The sequence below is a fragment of the Acartia tonsa genome, chromosome 4, assembly GCF_053477335.1.
Source record: "Acartia tonsa isolate MP-2025a chromosome 4, ASM5347733v1, whole genome shotgun sequence".
Classification (NCBI taxonomy): Eukaryota; Metazoa; Arthropoda; class Copepoda; order Calanoida; family Acartiidae; genus Acartia; species Acartia tonsa.
In genome coordinates, this window is record NC_137263.1 from 26,779,582 (window position 1) to 26,798,531 (window position 18,950).

An 18,950-nucleotide genomic window follows, 5' to 3' on the forward strand; every position below is an offset into this window, starting at 1 on the left:
TACACCTGGAGGCCTGCAGTACCTGAACCTGGAGTCCGATTTCAAATTTTTCTTCAAATATGTTAATACTATCCATAAAGTAGCAACTTTAATTTAATAAGTTATGTTCTAACTTCAAAAGTAAAAATTTTCAGTTTTTAACCTGTCCTGTAGTACCTGAACCTGGAGCCTGATTTAAAATTTTTCTTCAAATTGGTTAATACTAGTTATATTGTAGCAACTTTTGATTAATAAGTTATACTCTAACTTTAAAAGTTAAAATTTTCAGTTTTTACCTGTCGAGAATTTATCTGGAGGCCTGTAGGACCTGAACCTGGAGCCCGATTTAAAATTTTTCTTCAAATATGTTAACACTATCCATAAAGTAGCAACTTTTGTTAAATAAGTTTTGTTCTAACTTCAAAAATAAAAATTTTCAGTTTTTACCTGTCGAGAATTTATCTGGAGGCCTGTAGGACCTGAACCTGGAGCCTGATTTCAAGTTTTTCTTCAAATTAGTTCATACCATCAATAAAGTAGAAACTTTTGTTAAATAAGTTCTGTTCTAACTATAAAATTAAAAATTTTCAGTTTTTACCTGTCCAGAATTCACCTGGAGAACTGCAGGACCTGAACCTGGAGGCTGATTTTTATTTTTTATTTATATATGCTCATGACATCCCAAAAGATGCATATTTGGTTAAATAAGTTGATCTCTAACTCTTAAAACAGAAGTTACCTTCCAGCCTGCAGCACCTGAACCTGGAGCCCCTTGCCGCACATTTATCGGTTGGGGGTAGGTCTCAACGCCCCCCCCCCCTTCTCTATTATCTCAGTGCATGGCCCTTGTTGGATAATGAATTTCCGACTATAACTGAACCTAAGTCAATTTTCGCTTTCTTCACCCTTTAATTTAACAACCTTTGTTTTTAAGTCCTTTTCTACTTAAAATTTTCATTTTTTATCTTTGAAGCTAGAAAAATATTTTTTTTCAGAAAATGTTTATATTTATATAAATTTTATATTAGAAATCTCAAAACATAAATTTCTGCGGCCGCAGCTGTACTTGGCACCTGCCAGCCACCGCAGTCGGCGGTCAGCGGGAAAACGGCGGATCTTAATAAAATTTTGATACGTTATGTAGGCGTGTAAGAAAAGCTTAAGTTTAAAATTTGAAGGCTCTATGTTAAAAATTGCGGTCACAGGAGGCTTTTAAATCATTCTGGAGACCTGGAGGATCAGGACCTGCAGGATCATACCTGGAGCCTGAAATTGACTGGAACACCTATATTTCAAATAAATTAACCAGAATAGCTAACTGTCCCATAATGATAAACTCACATACAGACGGACAGACCCTAATTATAGAAAATCTTTGCTTTTAAAAAACTAATATTTATTCACTCACTAACAAAATTAAAATGTTGGCAGATAAACACATTTTTTAAAGCAAATCTACTCTGTAACTCACTTTGTTTTTCTACCTGTTAATCTGTCACTCTGTTTCAAAAGCTCTGAGGAAAATACAAAAAAATATAAAAAATTAAAAATAAAAGCAGAAAAAAAGTTACATTGACAAGCTGACAGACATTTCAAATTATAGATAAACTTCGTCAACAATTTCAAGATCCATATTTCAACTAAATTTATTCCTGTAAACATAATTCACTTTGATACGAACTTATTTGAACACATGCGAACGAATTCAAATTAATAGATACTTGATCTAAAGTTGCTTGTAACTGTTCAAATAAACGTTGCTAAGGAATTAAATTTATAACATATATAAAATACATTATTATATAGATTTTTATTTTTTTTAAATCTTAATTATTGGTGGTGAATAAACCACTTTTTTGAACCGCCCCCATAAAACGTTCCCATGTATAAATTAAAGAATTATTTCTCTTAAAGAAAGTACACAAGATTAATTATTTTTTTCTTCTTAGTATTTAAATTAATTTTTGAAACAAAGTTGGAAAAGAAGAGATTTTAATAATCAACTATTATTTCTTTTAAAAAAATTAATTTAAATATCTGAAAATTTGCCGTAAGTTCTTAGTTGGTAAAAAACAAAATGATTTCTAGTAGCGGGGCTACTCTATTACTATTAATATTACAGAAATTTTACATGAGTATGAAAGTAAATATCATAAGATTAGCGCCAGTTTTGTTAGCTCAGGCATTTGGAACCTTGTTTTCACTTATTATCCACGGAAAGATGTCTATAATACGATGTGTTAAATTAATCAACTCAATTTATTTAGGATCTACAATATTTTGATATATAAAATATATTTGTTTTATTTAATGAAAAAAATATATTTCTTTTATTTCATGAAAAAAAATATTTTCTACTTTTCATCCCTTTTGTCCTTGTTAACACAGTATAAACTTTGTACAGCAGAGAAAGAGTGGGCAATGACAATAGTCCCCAAAGTTTTAAAATAACGTTTTTTCATTAGTTGGCTTAACAATTTTGGGGATTGGGTCAATTTAAATTGGTTGCTTCATTAGGTTGATTGTTCACACTTTTCAACCACAAATTTTAATCTACTGAAGGGGTTATTCTAAGTATCATCATTGGGGTATATATTAATTTATCGGCCATTGTCTTATTATCATTATCCCTTTAGATCCATTATACCCACTACTGTATACCCCTTCTAATTTAATTTGCTTTTGTGTATTGATGAAACAATATGCTGAAGTGATAGCATGCGGAAATGAACGCCCACCGTTGAATTGGTACTTTCCCCCCCGTACGTAAGTCGTAAGAAATTAAGACGGAAAAAACTCGAGATATCTGTCATGCACGTAATGCATGGACCCACCATTTTAGGGGTCACCCCTGATGAATTGTTCTTTCATTAAATAAATTAATTGTCTGACTAGACCTAGTGCATGAATAGTATTTACATACTAATAAGAGGTACCAATGATTTTGGCCTTGTTTTGACATAGAAAAGAAAACGTGATTACATTTTTTAGGAATCCTTTAAAATTTGATTTTAGAGTCAAGCCAAATACCGTCGCCTTTTGTCCATGCTTATTTTCTTTGTTCTCTCATTCTTTTCATATACAAAATATGCTCTAGTGGGATTTTATCTTTCTTTCTCTTTTTTTTCTTCTTTATTTTGACTTTCATTCATCTTTGTTTTAAAGTTCTGTTGGTCCCTGTTTCTTTCACACTTTCAATGTTAGCCACATATTTTGTTACAAAAATTCCAAAGGCTTTACTACTATTGGACGTTTCCTTTTATGTTTTGTTTCTGCACTCAAATACGGTCCAATTCAAAGGATCTCTGAACGTTATAATGCGTATAGGAAGCGTACATCAAAACATTCACAGCATATAATCTATCAATTTAATTATTCTTTACTTTTTATGATAAGTTTAAAAGATACCTATGATCCAGGAATACCTATGATCATTTAATCTTTATATATATAAAAAGAAATTGGCCTCAGTACTAGTTAATTCAAGAACCTACAGAAAGATTACAATGTATTGTAATATTACATTTGTTATGAACTATATCGTCACATGTGAATAATTGCCTAATGTTTGCCATAATGTCGACGTAAATATTGGGCAAATTAGCTCTACTTATGACATTTTGATAAGAACATATGTCCATATGGAAACCTCCAGATTGAAAATGCATGCTGATGAAGAAAAACTACGTGTCATGTAATGATCTTGTTAGGTTCTATTAATTGCTACACTTGTAAACTCTTGGCAATTATCTGAATAGGTGAGAGGTGTCCATGTAAGGTGCGACTTTTATCCTGTTGAATTTACAGCTTTGACACGTGCTCCGCCGCTACCACGTTAGCTGTTGTAAACTAATAGTGGCACAATGTTACAAGCGCAGTGTCTTTAAATTTGTGCCATAAAATGTTTATCTTGTGTCAAAGCGGACTATGCACGAAGGAGAGCAAGTGATTTTAAGCACCTTCCAGCATTGAACCTGAGTATTTATTGATTCAAATACTAGGTTTAGGTTTATTATTAATATATTGACTACACACCGCCCCTAGGCGTTTTTTTGGATACTTGAATTATATATATTGTATTGATTATTAACTAAAAATAGTTTAATAAATAAATTTTTTAATGCAATTTAAAATTGTTGTTTTGTCTTAATAATATTTGAATTTAAAAAAATAAAGTTTCACAATGGTTTGATATGAAAAAAACTTTGAAATACTAAGCATTTTTTTGGTGCAAATATCATCAAATGTTTTGTTGATTCCATAGACAAAATAAAATAACACAATAAAAAGTCACTAAATGCTGTAAAGCATTAAATAAAACTGTTCACAATATTACAAGTTACCACCCCTTTTTCTAAACATACATTATTCATCAATATAATATGTATACTTTTGTGTCAAAGCTCTTGAAACATCAGTTTGAACTCAACAAAACATTTGATGACAATTCATCAAAAATGCTAATCATTTCCTATTTTTTTTCATATAAAACCATGGTCAAACTTAATTTTTGTAGTCGATATAACTAAATTAACATAAACCAAGTATATTCACACAAAAATATTCAGGTTCAATGCTTAAAGGTGCTTCAAATCACTTGCTCTCGTTAAATAATTGCTGTCAGACTTGCTCAGTGCAACAAACGTCTCTAAAAATCCAAATAAAAAATCTGGCAAATCCTTGATATAGCAAATGAATGTTATTTGAAACATATAATGAAAACTTTAGGCTAATGATGTGAGATTCCTTCCAACTTTATGTGTAGTTTTATTTGTTTAGCACTTCAAACACAATTCTAATTTGATAGTTCCATAGTCTCAATATTATTTAGATATACAGGCCGGTTCTAGAGCCATTTGATTAGGAAAAATGACAACATTAGTAACAATGCACAAAGAAAAGCAAATTTTGATTAAATTATTTAAGAAGAAATGTATTTTTGATTAATATTTAAAACTTGTACGGTCAAACTGGATGCTGAAACTTGCAAAAATAATAAATATACAAATAAAGAAAATGCGCGTAAAATTGGTCCTGTTACCTTGTTTACTTTCGCTGCGTGCTCCCACAGTTATGGAATCTCGACCATAAAGATTTTTTATCCAATCTTGACAAGAGAGGTTATTTTGGAAAGAGGAATATATATAGAAAACGCCTATGTAATTTAGAAAATCAGCAGAAATAATATTTGCAAAAATTTACAAAAATAACTTGCAAAATTAATTTCATGCTTTAGATGACAGATTTAGAAAAAAATCTTTTAATGAAAGTTGTTTATCCATAGCATACTTAAGACAATAAAATTTTCCTCAGTGTTACTTTTTAGAAGCGAAGCTACTCTATAATTCACTATGTCCGTCCGTCAGTCCGTAATGCTATGGGGGAAATGGGATTTACTCAGCTCCTATAAAAGATAAAATGCTGAAATTTTTTGACAACATTCCCATTATTAAGGAGCACAATTGACTATAAAACATCATTGGCGGTCGGACCGATTTTTAGCAGGTTTTAGGCTATTTCTATATTTTTCACATTTTTCTCCATATCTTCAGTGTTTATGGTCCGATTTTCAAAATTTTTTTAGTTATAGATATCAAAATTAAATTTCCCATCATTTAAAGAAAACAATGATGAAGGCCAGACTGTCTTTTTAGCAGGTTTTAGGCTATTTTTATATTTTTCACATTTTTCTCAGTATCTTCAGTGTTTATGGTCCGATTTTAAAAATTTTTTCAGTTAAGGATATCAAAATTAAATTTCCCATCTTTTAAAGAAAACAACCATGATGGCCGGACTGCCTTTTTAGCAGGTTTTAGGCTATTTTTATATTTTTCACATTTTTCTCCATATCTTCAGTGTATATGGTCCAATTTTTCAAATTTTTTTAGTTAAGGATATAAAAATTTAATTTTCTGTCATTTTAAGAAAACAACCATAGCGGCCAGACTGCCTTTTATCAGGTTTTTGGCTATTTTTATATGTTTTAAATATTTCCTCATATCTTTGTTTTTTTATCCAACTTTTTTGGAATATTAGGGTCAAAATAATTTTCCCCATTGTTATGTGCATCTTTAATGTAATTTACTTTGACCATCGTCATCATACAAAATAAAACAAGGTTTCGTGTTTATTTTATCCAATAAATCTATTATTGATTTTAATAAATACCCTTTAAATCTACTTGTATGTATTCCCATCTATGATTTTTGTGCTTCGCTACTTATGGATGTTGTCATCCTTGTTCACCTTATATATGAAAAAAGCTGTTTCTCACATTTTGTGAGAAAAAAGGTATATAAACAAAAAAGATGGTTTTTTTAAAGTCTGGCATAATATCTATCATCCTAAATGTGAAAATCATATATAGAATCCTTTTTAGAGCAAATAAAGTGCAAAAAGGAACTTAGACATTTTTGCAAAGTATGAAAATCTACAGAAAATAGTTCTTTTTGATTTAGATATACATATCAGATAAATGTATATAAAATTAGTGATCAAAAACTATAAAACAAGTTATAACTTTTTTCAACCCTATCATTGATTAAAATGCACTTTTAGGTTTACTCATTACCAATGTAGCACATAAAAACTCTTTTTATTAAGTTATTAAACAAAATAAATTCAAATCAACAATTAGGCAATTTTTATAATGCAGTAGACCATTTTGTAGTTGGTTTTTTGGCATTTTTTTGTTTAGTTACCTCATAAAAAGAGTTTTTATGCACTACTTCAGTAATGCTTTCATAAAAAGATTGTTTTCTAAATCTGTCATTTAAGGCATGAAATTAATTTTGCAAATTAACATCGCAGTTTTTTGCAAATATGATTTCTGCGGATTTTCTAATTTACATAGGCGTTTTCTATATATATTCCTTTTTCCAAATATACCTCTCGTCAAAATTGGATAAAAAAATCTTTATGGTCGAGATTCTATAACTGTGCTCCCTGGGCAATTTTATATTATTTTTGGCTAGGTTATGATAATTCTTGGCTAGACGGTCAGCAGTTCAGCCGTAATATGCCATCAAAGTTACCAAAAAACATCTCTGCTTATCTTACTGAAAATGAAACAAATATTTATCTTGTTTAGGAATTGTTTATGTAGGATTCGATTAAATTAAACACACCCCTGAATTTTCTAATATGGCGTGAATACTAATAGACATTTTGATGACATTAGAACCAACGTTTGATTTCAGATAATCTGGTTAATGTTATATACATTGGATACATTAGCAAAGCTGGATTTCTTCACGTCACGGTTTCAAATACGCATTATTTCTACTTGATGCAAAGAAGTTCTAACCCGTAAAGAAAAAACATAACTGGCATCTAAATTTAATTTTGGTAAAGAATAATGTAACTAACACTACAAGCAAAATTTTCAAAGTTTATTAAACCAATTATAAAATTAAATAATGTACAGAATTATTCAGTCATATTAATATTTCTGTAATTTTATTATAAATGCTAGCTTTTATCAATAATATGTTTTAATAAAAATTAATAATAGATAAAATGTTTCAAAAAAAGATTAGTCAAACTACTATATACAATATATATATATACTTTTTTTTACACAGATCTTGTGTTAATCCCAGCAGACAGAGTCGAGTCTGTATCCTCTCCTGACCCTGGCAACTGCAGGATTACCAGAGGGTTGTCCATCACCTTCGCTCCCCTCGGCATGGCGTTCTCGTTCGATTTCTTGACGGATCAACGAACGCAAAATTTGATCCTGCAATATAATTTAATTTTATATTTCAAATAGGAAAAAATACGATCAATGTAAAGTATAGTCAACAAGCGAAATAAATCTAAAATAATATTTGGGGGGCAGATAAAAAATCGTCAACTTACTATGTGTTTCCCCCCAACAACAAATGAAAATGACGTATATGTTTCGAAATTTTTTTTTTGAATTAATTTCGTTGTTGGTTTGAGCTGCTATTAATAGCGTTATTAATGTAATTAGTCATACAAAGAATCTCAAATTAAAGAATGTATAGTTGAAAGGTATTATAACTAACTTCGCCTAAGATACCTCCACACCACCAATGCTATCCCCTAACTGCCCATACGGTCCTGCCAATCCTATCCCTGAATCTGTCCAATACCTCTATTTTCATATTTAAATAGTCTGAACAATCTAAATACTATTAAACTCTGGCATTTCGGACCCCATCCCATTTCACCTCACATTTTCATATGTGTTCATTTCCCCCAATGGAGGTTTATTTTTTGTTTTGACCTTACTAAAGGTAGCTTTACAAATAAGAATTTATTAAAAATGTTGACCTTAGTATCAAATTCTCCTCCTACATCAGACAGAACACTGACACTCTCATTGTAATGACATCTTCGGATATACTCAGAGATTATACCTAAAATGTGAAATTTTATTAAATACAGGATGTCCTGCGTAAACTGTTTTTCCTCCTTGCTTATTACTCCCCTAATATCTAAGCAATTTTAGTAAAATAAGATAAAAGAATCGACAGCCTAATATTGACCGTTTTATGGGATAACTATGAAAAATCTGCAAAACAGACAGAAAAAAGTCTACGAGGCCATTACCGCAAGGGTATTAAAGATCTCTAAAACGACAGTGACTGATGTGTGTGTTTTTTTTCAGAAATTATCTTTTGTTTTTATTCATTCATTAGATTTTTAATGAAATAGATCATTGTATGTATATGTAATGTACAACATTGTATGCTCTTTAAATTTAATTTTAATTTATGTTTAAATATTTTGTTTCTATATACAATTTAAAATTTGTCTTCAAAATAACTATTAACTATTTGTACAAAATTTAAAGAATCCTTAAAGTTGATAGTTTTATTAGAATATGCTAGAGGCTACGCCCCATGCATCTAGGGGCTCTGTACTCAAAGTGCTAGAAAAATAGCTAAAAATCACCCAATGAATTAAATCGGAAAATAAAATAGCCTAAAACCATCACAGGACCTATACATAAAATTTAGTAGTTATTGAGATCTTAAGCTTCAGACAAAAAAAAATATTACTTTAATGGTATACGTATACCTGAAATATCTACAACATGGAGTAATGATTCCAGCTTCTCTTTGGATTCTTCTTGTGGAATAGAATTAGTCACAACTATCTGAATTATAATCTTTTTCTATAGGAGGGTAAAGAACAAAATTAACCTACACCCCTTCTTTTATTCTACCCATCTAATATTTACCAGCTATATGTAACTAAAGAAATCAGGGAAATAAGATTTATTTTGGAATGTCATAAAATAATCTTTTTATATGTCATTTATTCTTTTTATTACAGCTGGGCAGTCATCGTTGCAGGTGTGTTCAGCTGTACCATTTTTCTTTAATTCTCTAGAACTTTATATCTCAGCAAAGGATACAGTACTTTTTTATTTTAATCGCCGTTTTTCAACAACCCACAACTGTTTGCTCTATAAAAAGCCTTACTTATAAATTTTGGAATGAAGCCAACCCCAACTTAAGATCAATTCCCCCAATCCTTATGAAAAAGCTAACCTTCTCTAAATTTTCAGCTTGTTTGAAATTTTCATAAGCATCTCCTGAGAAAATTCCATGGGCAGCAAAAATATAAACTTTCCTAAAATTTAACTAATTAAAAAGAATTAAGTACAAAGAAAATTACCATCTGTCTGTTGGTCTTTAAAAGCAATTGTTTTGCAGTATAGCGTAAATAACATACATATTAATCTCTGTCAAAAATGACAGCATAACTACTTATCATTGTTTAATATTTTATAACGACACTATTTTTTAAAGGAATGGTCTACAAAGTCAATAATCGTCCTTATTTTATACTCTTTAATCACAAAAATTTACATTATAAAAATATTGAAATCTGTTGAATAAAAGTGAGTTTTGCAAAAATGCAAAATTGGTTTTATTTTTGTGTTTGGTTGGAAAGATAAAGTTGTATAAGGATCAAATATTTTCAATTTTGTTTGCTGAAATAAGAAGGTTTATGTTTGATATTTTAAAAGATTTAGAAACTATATACACAAGTACAAAAGTACTTTTGCGTACAAATTTTAAATATTGAATTTAATATAATTTCAAATTTCAAATTTAAAGGTATTATCTAAAAAGTTTTTCTTTGTTCTAGTAAAATTGCATGATTAAATGAATATAACATATATAGAAAAAATTTGTAATGGCTTTTGAATATCATCTATTGACAGTTAAGTAATAAGTTAAGTATAAGAAATAACAGACTAAAAAAAAACTATTATAATAAAAGGAAATTGAAAGAGGATTGTATTCGACAAAATGTCGGGTTAAAATCTGGACCAAATGCAGCAATGTATGCCAATAAAAAGGCCCAACTCATTTTGTAAACTTACAATTTTTCTTCAAAATAAAATAAGCAATCGATGGGTTGTTTGTCCGAAGGGTGTAACTTTAAATGCTATCTTTGAAAGTTTCAATGGAACAAATTTTGAGGTTAATATCTGAAGGAAAACATAGAAGAAAAAATCTAAATGTATATTAAAGAATCTACACTTTTACGGTAAGTAAATATATAGAATCAGAACAAAAAGAGATTCAATTTTAGCCAATTTTAGTAGGAACAAATAAATTAAAGAATATGTAGGATCTTCGGAGATAAGACAATGGACGATAAATTGATGTACACTTGATGACAAGTTTTAACACTGAAAGTTTGTACAAACCAATCAGGATTTAAAACAAGTACCAAACCTTTAAGGCTACGGATAACAATATAATATACAGTCTAGTGTCCCCTCCCTCCTGGGCATATGTTAGTTGTATATTTACCCAGCTCCATGAGCTTGTAGTACATCAAGCGCAAGCTGCATAGTTGACCCAGTATCAATCATATCATCAACAAGAATACAGTCACAACCCTCAACCTCTCCGGATATCTTCATCAGACTTTCAACCATGCGATAGGTTATCTTCAATCGCACTATAAAAAAATGCTATTAAAACTAATATATAAATACCTCATTTCTTAAGATACTAAAAGTCATGAAAAAATAAAAAGGATAGTAAGAAAACATTAAATAAATATTTGTTATAAAATTCTTCAAGGTTTTGCACATGTTCAATATATTTATGTTTATTTTAACAAAATAAATTAAAAATTTTAATTAGATTCTTTTCTAAATAATTTGATTTGAAGTAAGAAACATATTTACCATCAACATCTTGTGGAACATCTTCTCTTGTAGGCGACTCTTCTCTAGATATCTTTCTACTTGTCATTATCTTCTTGTGTCTGTTGTGAATCATTGCAAACTCCAATTCTGAGAAAGGAAAACAAAATGTATGACTAGTGAATGGTTGGTGCAGGCACCACCTAAAAAATTATATTATATTGTCTTATCCCTAAATAATAACCTTTTTTCTTTCTTTGTCTTATCCTTGAATATAGTCTTTTTCTTCCATTGTCTTATCCCTGAATATTAACCTTGTTCTTCCAATATCCTATCCCTGAATAATAACCTTTTTCTTCCAATGTTCTATCCCTGAATATTAATCTTTTTCTTCCATTGCATTGCCCTATCTTAATATATCACAAATATACTTAGTAACTAAAATAAGACTGGGTATATTGCATCTTAAATTAGGGGAAAACTTAGTATCTTGGGTTATGTCAGGCTAGGTTAATCATGATAAAGGTTGAGCACAGCAGGGTTAAAAATTTATCAATATTTTGTTGAAATAATAAGTTTGAACATTTGATTTTACTAAAATTAAACTGTTAATAGAATCCTAATATAAAGGTGAGTAATTTTTGGGGAAAAAAAGATATGAATTTATCTTAACAAAAGTGACATTCCTGAATGAATATAACCTAAATTGGCTAACTAACAATCACGTCAAATATCCCATAACCTGCCAAGGACCAATACTTAGCTTCCAGAAAATTGTCATATGATTATACAAGCCTATATGTACAAACATAAATATTTATATCAAGTATCCGATTTTTAAAAATATTATAAATGTCTCACCCAGATAGTTTGCAATCATTGTAGATCTTTTAGCAGAACCTTCATCTGGAGACACAACTGTACATTCTCTCCAGTTTGGAATATTATTCTTGATCCAGGTACAGAACAGAGGCTCCACCTTTATACAAGTTTGGAATATTATTCTTGATCCAGGTACAGACAGAGGCTCCAGCTTTATACAAATTTAGAATATTATTTTTGATCCAGGTACAGAATAGGGGCTCCACCTTTATACAAGTTTAGAAAATTATTCTTGATCCAGTTACAGAACAGAGGCTCCACCTTTTTACAAGTTTAGAAAATTATTCTTGATCCAGGTACAGAACAGGGCTCCACCTTTATACAAGTTTAGAATATTATTCTTGATCCAGGTACAGAACAGAGGCTCCAGCTTTATACAAGTTTAGAATATTATAACTTTTTTGAAAGTAAAAGGGTATGTAAAGGGCCAAAGTACCTTTTAGCAACTGAAAAGCTCAACATAAATTAAAATTAACCTTTCAACTTAGTTTTTATTTGATTTATACACATTTATTTTTCTTAAGTTTGGCTATCTCAATTAAAGTATGTATATGTTTAAGTGAAAAAAAACTATTGCACCTTTAAAGAGTCCACAGGAATATCAAAAAAACCCACAAGCTGAGGAGAGTGAGGGTCCAACATCATGATGTGTTCAGCTCCAGATTTCTGGATCATGTTGGCCAACAACTTGGAGGTTATTGGGGATCTCAGCGAGGCCTTCTGGTCTCCCTGTGTACCAAAATAAAGATTATTATTTCTAATATAGGAAAATATTTCTAGCACAATATAGTATAGTTAGTTCATAATTTCATTTGATTTTTTGTGAATAATTTTCAAATCCCTATACAATGTTGAGTAGAAATGAAAATAATATAGAGCTGAGAGAAAATTTGATAACTAAATTTTATTTATGGAATAGTTATTTCTCGTATCGTATTATAAACGGCTTTTCGCGGATATAGAATGTACAATTATAAGATTAAAACTAGTTTTTTAGCCCCGAGGTGCCGGAGGCACCGGCTAAAAAAACTGGTTTTAATCTTATGATTGTACATTTCTATATTCGTAGAAAACTGGATATAATACGATGCTAGACATAGTTTTTTCGTATGGATGAGAACCGGTTCCTAACCACCGGATTCGAATGAATACGAGAAATACAAATTATTCATTTTCTAAAAATGCAATTTTATCAGAATTATTAGAATTTTCCTATTTTACAAAAAAAAACATTATTTACTATTTATTAACAATTTCAAGTGTACAGCAATTTTATCGTCGTACGTAAAAATAGACTATTTGTTAAAAATACTATGAATAGTATTGGTGATAAAATTATAAAGTTTCAATATTAAAAGTAAACATGAATATATCAATTGAAAATTTTGTCTATAAGTAGCGTAGTAGAACAGTCAATTGCAAAACTGCTATAACAGACCTACTGTAATCTACCCTGTAAAGGATAACCATAATGGTTCAACGGTTAGCCAGATTCTTTGGTACAAACAGACATCCAGCCAGAAAAACATCCTGATACTTTTTTGTAAGGATTCTCTTCCATATCCATGCCATAAACGAAATACCTTTAAGGAGCGATGCATAGACGGACTAATATGTTTGGAATATTTTAATTAAAGAGTAGCTATGTAACTAATGTTTACCTTAGAATATGGATAGTAGGGAGTGATGAGTGTGATGGAAGCAGCTGAAGCAAGCTTACAAGAATTTATCATCAGTAGGAGTTCTATTATGGCGTCGTTACTTTTTACACCTCCAGTCTAAAAAAAAATAAGCTTATTTATACAAAATATAAGAAAAAAATTTAGAATATAGCAAATGGTTTTATATTCATTTTGATATTGTTTAAACTGTCGATGTAAATGTCCCGCCAATTTACCATATTGTTGACAACAATTCAGTAATGGTCACTTTTAAAAAAAAACAGCTTTTAGTTGATATCAACCAGTGTAAGCTTATGTCAACACAGAATCAAAGTTTAACAGCTATGTGACCATAAACATTTGTGTTAAAGAAGCCATTTCTAACACATGGTGTAACAATTGTGTAAATCACACCATAAAATTAAATTGTATTTTTTATGCATTTTTTACAAAAAAAAACATTAAGTTGTCACTTCTTCCGTTAATTCCAAATGTCTTTTTTAATGCTTTCTCGTCCTTAGTATCTTACTTGGGACATCTAAAACGATGGTCCCTATAGATGTTTAAATTTTGTCTGTCTGTCCGTATGTCCCATTTTGTTTACACTAATTTCTTCTCGTTTTATTTTTAGTTAAAGTGATCACAAGCTTAAAATTTTCTAAATCTCCATATGTGTTTAGAGAAATAACAATGCATTTAATAGTTTGGTTTTTCAGAAACTTGTACATTAACTTTAATAGTACTGTATTAACTACTAGAGGCTACGCCCCCTAGAAGCCTCTAGGGGCACTGGTAGGAGGGGGAAAAGTTGACCTTATACCATTTTAAATTAATTTGAGTTTCAAAAGAGTTTTAAAAAATATTTTTGGGGGGAGGGGGGTGGGCAGTCTGTCGGTTAGGCCATAAAACACAAATATAATTATTTTTGGAAAGGTTTCTTGTACATCACTTTTTCTGTTTATCCATAATTTCTTTTTCATTCGCTACTTATGGATGCTGTCATCCTAGTATAAATATAACCAATGCAATGCTAAGATATAAGATACTCTCTCGATCAGTCCTTCCAATCTAAAGGCACTTCCAATCTGGACCCGTCTACCTTAGCCTAGGCACATAAACACATGTAATCCTATTATATAAAGTAGTTTTTGTCTGAAGTTCAACTATTGAACCTAATAATTACTTCATTTTAGGTAAGATTTTTGTCCCAGAATTGTTTAAATCTATTTTACCTTCAGATTGAAATGGGTTTAGGCAATTTTTCTGCCTTCCCCATTCCTTCGAATATAGGACCTTTAGTGGAGCAGCCGCCAGTAACACATAAATTATAATTATTTTACCTGAATAATATAAATATCTTTATCTCTGACATTATCCATCAGCATTACATTTGTTTCTCCATTCTTAAATTGTCCCAACTCAATTCTTCCAGTTTTAACTCCAACTTTTCGGGCAATTTTAGCAGTCAGCTCTAAAAGTAAACTGCTTTAAATATTTTTATTTGTGTACTCTGCTTTAATTGATAATAATACTTCATAACCCCTCTCCCCTTCCCACGACCACGTCTATATTTACCTATGTGTTTTATATGTAAATAAAAGTGTTCTCAATATTTTTAAAAGCAAAGCTTTTCTATAATTATGGTCCGTCCGTCCGTCTTGAACGGATATTATTTTTCTTGAATTTAGGCATGTTAGAATTATCCTTTCGCTTTCAAACTTTGCATGGTGATTCCTGTAGTAGTTAGGAACAATTTAGAAAGCATGTCAACTCTATAATCGTTACCAGAATGTCCGTACGTCCATTTTAATCATGTTGATTTTGAACTTTTTTAACAACAAATTTTTATGTGATAAAATTATTTGATTGATCTGATTTTTGAAATACTGATTCCTAGGACAACAAAGTACAATGTTATAAGCGAAGCATCTCTAGTGTTAATTTCGTGTGGGTGAGTTGCACCTGGACTGAATAGTCAACTTGTCAACTCAATTGTCAACTCTATAGAACCATCATACTAGGCCTACTATCTATCTATCTATACCTGGGTGTGAGGACCCCCCTAGAACCATCATACTAGACCTTCTATCTATCTATCTATACCTGGGTGTGAGAACCCCCCTAGAACCATCATACTAGACCTTCTATCTATCTACCTATACCTGGGTGTGAGGACCCCCCTAGAACCATCATACTAGACCTACTATCTATCTATCTATACCTGGGTGTGAGGACCCCCCCAGAACCATCATACTAGACCTACTATCTATCTATCTATACCTGGGTGTGAGGACCCCCCTAGAACCATCATACTAGGCCTACTATCTATCTATCTATACCTGGGTGTGAGGACCCCCCTAGAACCATCATACTAGGCCTACTATCTATCTATCTATACCTGGGTGTGAGGACCCCCCTAGAACCATCATACTAGACCTACTATCTACCTATCTATACATAGGTGTGAGGACCCCCCTAGAACCATCATACTAGACCTACTATCTACCTATCTATACCTGGGTGTGAGGACCCCCCTAGAACCATCACACTAGACCTACTATCTATTTATCTATACCTGGGTGTGAGGACCCCCCTAGAACCATCATACTAGACCTACTATCTATCTATCTATACCTGGGTGTGAGGACCCCCCTAGATCCATCATACTAGACCTACTATCTATTTATCTATACCTGGGTGTGAGGACCCCCCTAGAACCATCACACTAGACCTACTATCTATTTATCTATACCTGGGTGTGAGGACCCCCCTAGAACCATCATACTAGACCTACTATCTATCTATCTATACCTGGGTGTGAGGACCCCCCTAGAACCATCATACTAGACCTACTATCTATCTATCTATACCTGGGTGTGAGGACCCCCCCAGAACCATCATACTAGACCTACTATCTATCTATCTATACCTGGGTGTGAGGACCCCCCTAGAACCATCATACTAGACCTACTATCTATCTATCTATACCTGGGTGTGAGGACCCCCCTAGAACCATCATACTGGACCTACTATCTATCTATCTATACCTGGGTGTGAGGACCCCCCTAGAACCATCATACTAGACCTACTATCTATCTATCTATACCTGGGTGTGAGGACCCCCCTAGAACCATCATACTAGACCTACTATCTATCTATCTATACCTGGGTGTGAGGACCCCCCTAGAACCATCATACTAGACCTACTATAATCTATCTATCTATACCTGAGTGTGAGGACCCCCCTAGAACCATCATACTAGACCTACTATCTATCTATCTATACCTGGGTGTGACGACCCCCCCAGAACCATCATACTAGACCTACTATCTACCTATCTATACCTAGGTGTGAGGACCCCCTAGATCCATCATACTAGACCTACTATCTATCTATCTATACCTGGGTGTGACGACCCCCCTAGAACCATCATACTAGACCTACTATCTATCTATCTATACCGGAGTGTGAGGACCCCCCTAGAACCATCATACTAGACCTACTATCTATCTATCTATACCTGGGTGTGAGGATCCCCCCAGAACCATCATACTAGACCTACTATCTATCTACCTATACCTGGGTGTGAGGACCCCCCTAGAACCATCATACTAGACCTACTATCTATCTATCTATACCTGGGTGTGAGGACCCCCCTAGAACCATCATACTAGACCTACTATCTATCTATCTATACCGGAGTGTGAGGACCCCCCTAGAACCATCATACTAGACCTACTATCTATCTATCTATACCTGGGTGTGAGGATCCCCCCAGAACCATCATACTGGACCTACTTCCTTTCCGAAAATATTTTGCCATTTTGTCTATTAAAAATATGTTAAATTGTATTTAAATTTAAAAGTTCAAATAGTTCAAAATTATAAAACAATGTGTGTGGGCTTGTCTCCGATACATGGTGTTATTTTACTTACTTATAATTACAATCATTGATTTTTTGCTTGAAATAGCTTAAATTTGTACTTACATTTCTGTTTTCTTATTATCTATGATTTAAACTAACTTAAAATGTAAACAATGAGTTTAGATGATTAAACATATGTGTCTAATTTAGTGGCAAATTACTTTAATTCTCAGTCTGTCTTCCCATTTGAAACGCGTTAAAGGAAGCTTTATTGTTTTATGCTGATTTTAAGGAAGACGTCTGAATATTTTATTTGGGATTATCCTATAATTGTTAAGTAAACGTAGGTAAGGTTTAAACATTCATTGTGAAGATTTTCCTGGCTAAAATCATGAGAATGGCAAATAAGTCATAAATTAGTCAATTTAGCAGTAAATCGACAAGAAAAATATGTATCAAGGTTCTTCTTAAGTAAATAAAGTTAGTCATTTCTAAAATGTTTTTGGCACGACAAAATCCTAACGTCTGGAAGCCAGCTATAAGACTGTAGGTAAAGTTGCCAAGACCGATACAGAACCGAAATAATGTGATATAACAAATGCAGTCATATTTCAATATATGGCTGAGTTATATTCTAAGCATCTACCAAATATGCTTCTCTGTGAAGCTGTGTATTGAAAGTAAATAATACTTATTTACTATTTATTAAAAATCAGGGACAAGGGAAGGCTATTCTGGCAAACAATGCTTTAGAGCTGATTTCATAGATTTCCAGTTAAAACTAGATGATGAGATTATGCAATTTTTGGCAGAATTTGATAAGAATCTCAAGCATTATTTTATTAGTTTTTGCTCACTTTACTACAAGCCATGCAAAAATGATAAGTCAGAGATTAGTTCCATGTTCAGTTTTGAGATGAACGAGTTGAATAATGCTTTTTACATATTTGATATATTTTATCTAAATCATAGACTACTCGTAAATTATATGTTTAATAGTGAATAAAATTTATTGAAAATCCCAAAGAGTGGATAGCTGTAATATTTTCAAAAATATTTAAGATTGTTTAGATATTTATCTCATCAAAAAATTTTACATAAAAAAAGTTTTTACGACACCTATCAATAAAATTCTGAACTACATAACTATTCTTTTCCAAATCCTAAATTTTATAATATATGTTGTGGTTTAATTTGGTATTTCTTGACAACATCTTGCCTCTAATTGCGAAACAAGTTGGAGGGAAGTGTCGAAATAGGAAATGTAAATAAGGAGCTTCCCTGAAATCATAAAATGATTTATCATGTCCTGCAATATTGAACATAAAAACAACTAATCTTCTCGAATATTAACAATTTACAAACTTATTACAGAATTTAAAAATGGGTAATTTTCCCCAAAGTGCCTTGTAGAGCAC

General features: G+C 31.6%; 1 protein-coding gene across 5 annotated transcripts; it reads right to left on the reverse strand.

Annotated features, from left to right (window-relative positions):
* Positions 1–7,356: 7,356 nt before the first annotated feature.
* Positions 7,357–17,541, reverse strand: LOC145316610 (ribose-phosphate pyrophosphokinase 2-like). Of its 5 annotated transcripts, XM_080157244.1 has the most exons (12): positions 17,461–17,517; positions 16,654–16,691; positions 15,006–15,136; positions 13,666–13,782; positions 12,584–12,733; positions 11,984–12,101; positions 11,165–11,272; positions 10,782–10,932; positions 9,504–9,585; positions 9,028–9,106; positions 8,278–8,363; positions 7,357–7,717 (listed from the first exon to the last, which is right to left on the reverse strand). In XM_080157244.1, the coding sequence occupies exons 1-12, from the start codon at positions 17,487–17,489 to the stop codon at positions 7,571–7,573; spliced, it is 1,236 nt and encodes a 411-aa protein (XP_080013370.1). In that variant the 5' UTR covers positions 17,490–17,517; the 3' UTR covers positions 7,357–7,570. The 5 variants fall into 5 exon arrangements, with proteins under 5 accessions (XP_080013370.1, XP_080013371.1, XP_080013374.1 ...); XM_080157245.1 differs by lacking the exon at positions 16,654–16,691 and having other exon boundaries at positions 17,423–17,541; XM_080157248.1 differs by lacking the exons at positions 16,654–16,691; positions 17,461–17,517 and adding an exon at positions 17,187–17,223.
* Positions 17,542–18,950: the final 1,409 nt, after the last annotated feature.

Bases quoted from the DNA above. Each gene is read 5' to 3' on its own strand.
- LOC145316610 (XM_080157245.1), bottom strand. From the start codon at position 17,489: ATGGCAAAATATTTTCGGAAAGGAAGTAGGTCCAGTATGATGGTTCTG. The intron at 10,933-11,164 runs GTAAATATGTTT...ATTTTTTTATAG, and splicing joins TGTTCCACAAGATGTTGATG to TGCGATTGAAGATAACCTAT. The intron at 9,107-9,503 runs GTTAGCTTTTTC...ATTATAATTCAG, and splicing joins AAGCTGAAAATTTAGAGAAG to ATAGTTGTGACTAATTCTAT.